Source organism: Molossus molossus, unplaced genomic scaffold, assembly GCF_014108415.1.
Source record: "Molossus molossus isolate mMolMol1 unplaced genomic scaffold, mMolMol1.p scaffold_m16_p_2, whole genome shotgun sequence".
NCBI classification, from domain to species: Eukaryota; Metazoa; Chordata; class Mammalia; order Chiroptera; family Molossidae; genus Molossus; species Molossus molossus.
The window spans coordinates 124,719,800-124,726,975 of NW_023425355.1; the positions used below are offsets into that span (position 1 = coordinate 124,719,800).

At 35.8% G+C, this 7,176-nt stretch overlaps 1 protein-coding gene across 1 annotated transcript; it reads right to left on the bottom strand.

The window, feature by feature from the left end:
• Nucleotides 1-2,911: 2,911 nt before the first annotated feature.
• LOC118635500 (SH3 domain-binding glutamic acid-rich-like protein 3) lies at nt 2,912-6,580 on the bottom strand. Its single transcript, XM_036270155.1, has 2 exons — nt 6,539-6,580; nt 2,912-3,193 (listed from the first exon to the last, which is right to left on the bottom strand). The coding sequence occupies exons 1-2, from the start codon at nt 6,578-6,580 to the stop codon at nt 2,912-2,914; spliced, it is 324 nt and encodes a 107-aa protein (XP_036126048.1).
• Between the last annotated feature and the right edge of the window lie 596 nt (nt 6,581-7,176).

A 7,176-nucleotide genomic window follows, 5' to 3' on the forward strand; every position in this document is an offset into this window, starting at 1 on the left:
TGAACTGGAACCTCTCAGTCCATGGAACAATGTTCAATCCACTGAGCCACATCGGCTGGGCCAAAATTATTTATATTTAAAAATATAACTAGAGTATGTATAAAATAACTACAGCACATTAAAATCAGCGGAAAGGAAACATTTATTATTTAGTCCTTATTCCCATGCAATGTAAGAATTATTTTTATAGTATCACTCATAGATAGTCAGATACCTTCTGCTTGAATAGGTGTAATATCCTACTACTTCTCCAAGAAGTCTATTTTATATAGCTATAATTCATGGGCAGCTTTGCCTTCTGCTTAACTGGAATTTACCTCCCTGTAACTTTTGTTTTATGATCCAAGTTTTTCTCTCTAAAACTTCAGAGGAATAGTTTAATTTAAATAAGTTCACTTAATAAATATAGACTAGCTCTTCCAGAGACTGGGGTGAGTGCGGCATACAAAATTGAATGACACATTTATTTACCTCGCTCCTCTGACTTGACAGCTAGTCAAATTCCAGAAGACAAATTTTACATTCTCCTTGATTCTTTTCTATAAATCAAAGATCTCCAGGTCCCTGAACCATATTACGATCCTTTATAATCTAAATTACTCAATTTTGAAATTTGTACAATTAAATTACTAGTCTAATTAAAATTTTAACATAAAACTATTAAATGGTGATTTTACTATTATAATATTTTGCATCTGAGAACAGATCCTCTATATAGAAGTTGCTGGGGGAATTGGGGGCAAAAAATGGTTTAATGGTCCCTTAGCTGATCTTCAATCTCAAGAATACATAAGAAATAAGAATGACAAGAGAAAAATTATTGGTGGTGATTTCTGTGGAGGGAGTTGTTGGAGTGCTAGGCATTTCTCTATTCCCACTGATATTTCTCTTATTTTCATTTCCACAATACAAGCCAAGGGCGAGTGAGTTTTGTAAGAGACTACTCAGAGAAGCTTGAGATGTGTTCCCTGGAGTTAGGACAACTTTTACCTGAAAACATTTAGAAATACGAGACTTAAAGTATCTATTTCTAGTAGAAAAAGAGGGTTGCAGTGGTCAAGGCTATACTTCCATTGATAGTGAAGCAAAAATGCAAGTGTCCCATGGACCAGAAGGGACACAAAAAAGGCTGCTGAACTTCGGATATTCTGAAAGGCCCCCACCTCAAAGATCTGGCTGTGATGGCTAAGCAAAAGTATGAGGTACCACTAAAACAGGAGCTGAGGAGAGAGTGATAAGCTGCCAGATGGAAGAGACCCTTCCCATGCTAAGAAATATTGTTCTGGGGGAGTTGTCTCCAAAGCAGCAAAAACAATTATGGTATACTGATTGAAATAATGTCTCCAGTTCCTTATCCTTCAAGTATGTAAACCATTTGCAATGTAATATTATAGTTGAATACAGGCTGGTTTTATGACTTGCTTTGGCCAAGAGAATGCAGTACAAGTGCCAGTATGCTAGTTTCCAGCCTAAGTATCAAGCCATTTTGCATGCAGCTGCTGGTGGTTCTGGTGCTGCTGCTTTGCCCCCCGCCCTCCTCTGCATCCATCTCTTCCTCCTCTACTTCCTGTTAATTTCAGCCAAAGCTGGAGACCAAGAGGAATCTATAAATTGAGTGAGAGGCTCAGATTTAGATTTTAGACTTTAATGCCTAAAATTAAAACTGCTCATAACTAAGAGTACCTGAAAAGGCTATGAGAAGTACTCATGTGGGAACAGTTCTGAAATCCAAACAAGCAAGATATGATATAGGATATTTAAAGACACTTTCCCACATTTAAAGAGATATGTGGGAAAAAATGAAGTTATTTGATAATTTCACCCCCACTGAACTCAACTCATTCAAGAAACTGCCTATATGTGTTTTTTAGTTATAAATATCTTAGTAAATAAGGTACTTTCTCAACATTTTCTCCAAGTTAACCCACTTTTTATTGGAAATACAATATTATTTTAAAACATATCAGTTTTTGTAGGGGCCATAATTTTATTACATTATTTTTGGTTAATAATTTCTTTATGATAATCAACACATTCAACCATATCCCACATTAACTGATCACAGTACCATACTTCACCATTCTCTTTTTTTCTCCTTGAAACCACCTAAAACAATAACAGAAACATTTGTAGAAAAACAAAACAAAACAAAACAAAAAAAAAAAAAACAGAAAAAAAATACAATTCATAAATTGCAAAATTAAAGGCTGATAAAAATAACTGAGGTTAGGTAGAAGCTATAGGGGAAAAGACAAAAGGGAAGATGTGGGGGCCATGTGGCAGGACACCTCAGAAAGAGGGAACAGCAATATTCTGAACATGGGGAGCTCATGCTGAAATGCAAAAGCCAGATCCTCTTGTGTAGCAATCCAAACAGGAACCAAGCTGAGACTGGCTAGAAGCCATGGGAAGTGTTGCACAGAGAGATATAGATAGTGTCAGTGAGCCTTGGGGACCATAAATCTCACAGAAACCCCAAATAATATACATCCGAAAGTTCAGAGATGAGACACTTGGTTTTACCTAACATATTTTGGTGATAGAAGCTAGTTTTTTATTTTTGTTTTTTCAGTGGAATGAGACATTTCATTGTCTCTAGGGTGCTTCTGGGTTGGGGATTACGGGAGCATTTGGCAGAGCCCTGGCTAATGGAACCAAAAAAGTGCCCGTCAGCCAGTGCTGGGCAGGGTGGTAGCCCCAGGGCCTAGATAATTTCTGAGACTACTCAGTGGGTAAGGAATGTTGCCTCATAATGGAGGAGAGGTGGCTACAGTTAGAGGGAAGAGGAAGAGAGGCTTGGGTTGAGAGGAGGGGATCCAAGGTCAGAAGGTTAGGAATAATAGGGTCATTCATGGCTGGTGATGGCTGGGGAATGTGGTGACAGAGTCCAGTGGGCCGACCTGGGCTTGACTCAGGCCAGTTTCAGGAACTCTTGCAGTGTGTTTTGTGCCACAGCCTCCACAAAGAGTTCATAATCTCCAAAGTGCTGGTCCCCACTGACAATCTGGGGTGGGGTGGCCTTAGGGTTGTCCATGAAGACTTGCATCTTATCCCACAGGAAGTTGCCCTGGGAGATATCCTCTAGCTGGTACTGGATGTGCTTCCCATCCAGGATGCAGGTCACCTCACTCTGCTGGGACTTGATTTCCCGACCATCGGTGACAGACATGCTATAGATCTGTAGAGGCTCATACTGAAGATGAATGAATGGGTGAACAGGTGACTGTAGCTAACCTGGAGACTAGAAGCTAGTTTTATTTTTTTAAGCTAATACTTTTAATCTAAACTTCTGAATAAGATAAAAAGCCAGAACCCAACCTCAAGGATAAAATATACTTTAATTATAATCATGGCTAAAATTAATTCCATCATTTGTATATTTCTATGTGAATTTAATGCAACTGGTAGAATGGAATTCAGTCACTGAAGCACATTATTTTATTTTCACAGTGGTTTCTATAATACTGCTTATTACAAGGGCATAGAATTATTTTTTTGTAAATTACTCTAATATGTAGTTTTTTCCCCTTCTTTCAGTATTAGATATACTTAAATGTAGAATAGAATGACTTCAGACCATCAATTACTTTACACTATCATCTCTCCACAATTGAGTGGTTAATAAAGAGAAAAATAAAAAAATAAATATATATTAACTTCCTAAAAGGAATATGAAATGTAAAGTATAGCCTACTTTTAAATATCTAACTTCACTAAGCTAATATCATTATAGGAAAAAATATCAGTCCATTTATTGAAAAAAATGATAATTTGTTAAGCCTTATTATGGTTATTATTTGTAATTTTTCTCCCTTCACATATTACCATTGTGAAAGTAAATGTATTTTCCTGAAGGATTACTTTTCTACATTCTTTTTTTTTTCTCTTTGAAATGGTACTGCAACTGAGGTATCTATAACTAACTACATAGTCCCTTTTCCAGGAAGACAAATGTTTAAATTAATATTTAAGCTAAATTGCATTCACTTTAACTCATCCCTGTTTTGTAACTTTGTTATATCACCAAAGCCTGGCTATTTTCCAGATTTTTGTGGTTTATCATCAACAGCCAGAAGAAGATAGATACACTGGTTGCTCGATCCTTTATTTCTTGGGCCAAAGAGAGATAAATATAAAGTTATATATATATATATATATATATATATATATTTTAATCCTCACCTGAGGTCATTTTTCCATTTTTTGTTCAGGTAGAGTGAGAGGGAAAGAGAGGAAGGGAGAGAGAGAGAAACATCGACGAGAAAGGGACACATCGAGTGACCTCCTCCCGCACAACCCAACCAGGGCCAGGGACAAACTGCAACTGAGGTACATGCCCTCAGCGGGAACCGAACCCGGGTCTCTCTGGACCGCAGGCCAGTTCTCTAACCGCTGAGCCAAACCGGCCAGGGCTAAAGTTATATTTTAAATGCTTACACAGTTGTGAAATCAAGCAAATCATCTCTTCTTTGGTTTTACGTAGAGAAGTTGGGAGAATTGAAGAGAGCATAACTGGGTACTGTCATTTGAAAATGGTAAGCAGTGGCTGGTGTTGACCTTTCCAGAAGGCAATGAGGGGTTTGACCAACTGCATGAAATTTCCAATTTCCATATTAATTCAAAACTCTAATTGATGTTGCCATCAATTGCACACTTTACTCATCTGCACTGTGACAGAAGCACAGGACATATTCCATTTCTGCCCCAGGTGATTTCTGTCTGGTTTGCTCAGAATTTCAAAGTAATTGTGATTGGTTCAGAGAATTATAAAAGTTACTATAAATTAAGTTACCCTTCTAGAAATAAATATGTTGAAGAATAAGTGAGGTATTATTTGAACAAGCATAATAGAATCATGCAGGGATTTGGATGAAAGTGAAGAGTAAATGTTAAGGGCTTGACCTGAAATGGACAGAGTCTAAATCCCAGCCCTGCTACATACCGGCTGCATAACATTTAGCAGTTCCCTTAAATTCTGTAATCATTACCATTTTCATTATTGAAATTGAGTTAACAATTGTACTGGTGTGTAGGCTTGTTGGGAGAATTAAAAGTAATAATATATAGTAAAGGCTTAGTATAGTGCCTGGTATACAGTCAGCACTCAAGAAGTATTCACTATTATTGTTACTATGTTTGCAAAGAATCCTTAGAGCTATAAAGATTCATCATTGAGATCCACATGGAGTCTAAATTCTGGTGTTTAATTCCCCATAACATGGCCTATGTTGTCTTTGTTTCCCATGTCATCTCTTATATCCTTTTGTCTATGTGTCTTGCTAATCAGTACTTCTGTACATTTCTGGTCTTACATCTATTTTCATGGGAATTCTTCATTTTCTGCCTATTAAATACTTTAGGATTTAGCTTATACTTGACCTCTTTCCCAAAGTTTTCCCCTAAGATGGACTCATAGGATATTAACAGAAATCCCAGGACTGAAGGATTTCTTGGGACATGGGACTCAGACAATCTCAGGGAAACTTGAGACAAGTTTCAAGAGCTAGAAGAGATTCTAGAACTGACCAGAAAACAAAGCATCTAAGTGACTAAATAAGTTAACTGGGTAAGTGGTTTCATGAAAGAACTGGGATTGGAATGTGGGGTTCCAATTGCTCATGGCTACTTCTAGTTTCCCCCAAATTACTATGATATTTACAGTATGTTTTAAAGGGAGACAAAGGTGCATGAGAAAGCATAGATACTTGCAAGTGAAAATGCCTTAGTTTGAATACAGGCCCTACTACTTACTAGTATGTAAACTTGAACAACTAATTAAATATCCTTAATCCTCATTTTCCCCCATTTTTAAAATGAAATAATATTGCCTACTTCAAAAGTTCTTGTGAAGGTTAACTAAAATTTTAAATATTAATATACTATATAATAAATATATTTTATATATAAAATGTAAAAATTATATATATTTAATATAAAATGTAAGCATATATATAAAATTCACATATTTATATATAAAGTATATAAAATTTCTAATATATACATATATAAAGTGATATATTCATATCACTTAGCATAGTTTTTGGAAATAGTAAATAATCAATGTATCTTTTTATTGTTATTCTACCATTCATTTAGCATTTCTCTTCAATCTTTTTCATTCTTTTTTTCCCTTTTAGTGCCACACATTCATGTAGAAGTTTACTGTTTCTAAAGCCTATCTACATGTGACATGAGATTTGAACCTCTGAGCAACCCCTTCAAGCAATCCATTGACTAGTTTTATAGATGAGAAAATTGGATTCCAAGAAGTTGAGTAAATTCTCTAGGTTCACTTGTTGTAAGCAACAACATTGGGTCACAAAGTAAAATCTTCTGATTTATAGTCAAGTGCTTTTTAATTTTACTGTCTCCCTATATCTTTATTTTTTCTCACAAGTATGACTAATGTCTTCATTCCGATTGAGGCAAGGGCTTTTGATGGCAGCACTATCCACTGAGCTTCAGTGTAGTCAAGTCTTTGATAGTGTATTCAGGAGTCTCAACTATAAATTGCCTGAGTAATCTCTGCCCTACTTACCTTGGCAGAGAAATTATGACAATACATGGGAAATATAACCATGCACGTATTTTTGTAATTTCTTATGTGTTACACAAATATAGGGCATTTTGCCTATGACTGGCATTCAATCAATTCTTGTTGATTGGATTATGGGGTTTATGGTTAGAATTGGAGAAATGAAAGGGGAGTCGGATTATCTTTATATCTTTGTTTTGGTTTTAAGAAATACATGACACCTTTCAACTTTTATCTATCTATTCTCTTCTGAAACATTAAATTATAACCCCAGAAAATTTCTACATGCTCTGAAATCACAAAGTTAACATTTACCAAAAATGTTAAAAAATAAAAATAAAAAACTATTGCTGGGCTCAGTCATTTCACACTTGTAGTGTGCTCCCTTGGACAGTTAGGTGTGGTTTTATATGCACAAATGTTATCTCTCAAGGTAAACTGTAAACTCCTTGAGGGCAGGACAATGTTTTCCTTATTCCTAACCCTCATACCACCAAAGTAGTACCTTGTAATTCCTAAGGAATTAATTTAACTATTATTATTGTTGTTGATTTGTTTCTCCTTGTTAATTCCTCACAGGAAAGTTGAATTAGGCTCTGCTTATGTTTCAAGTCTCAAAGCCTAGAAATTGGCTTTCTGTC

Bases quoted from the DNA above. Each gene is read 5' to 3' on its own strand.
- LOC118635500 (XM_036270155.1), bottom strand. From the start codon at position 6,580: ATGGTTATATTTCCCATGTATTGTCATAATTTCTCTGCCAAG. The intron at 3,194-6,538 runs GTAAGTAGGGCA...ATTCATCTTCAG, and splicing joins GTCATAATTTCTCTGCCAAG to TATGAGCCTCTACAGATCTA.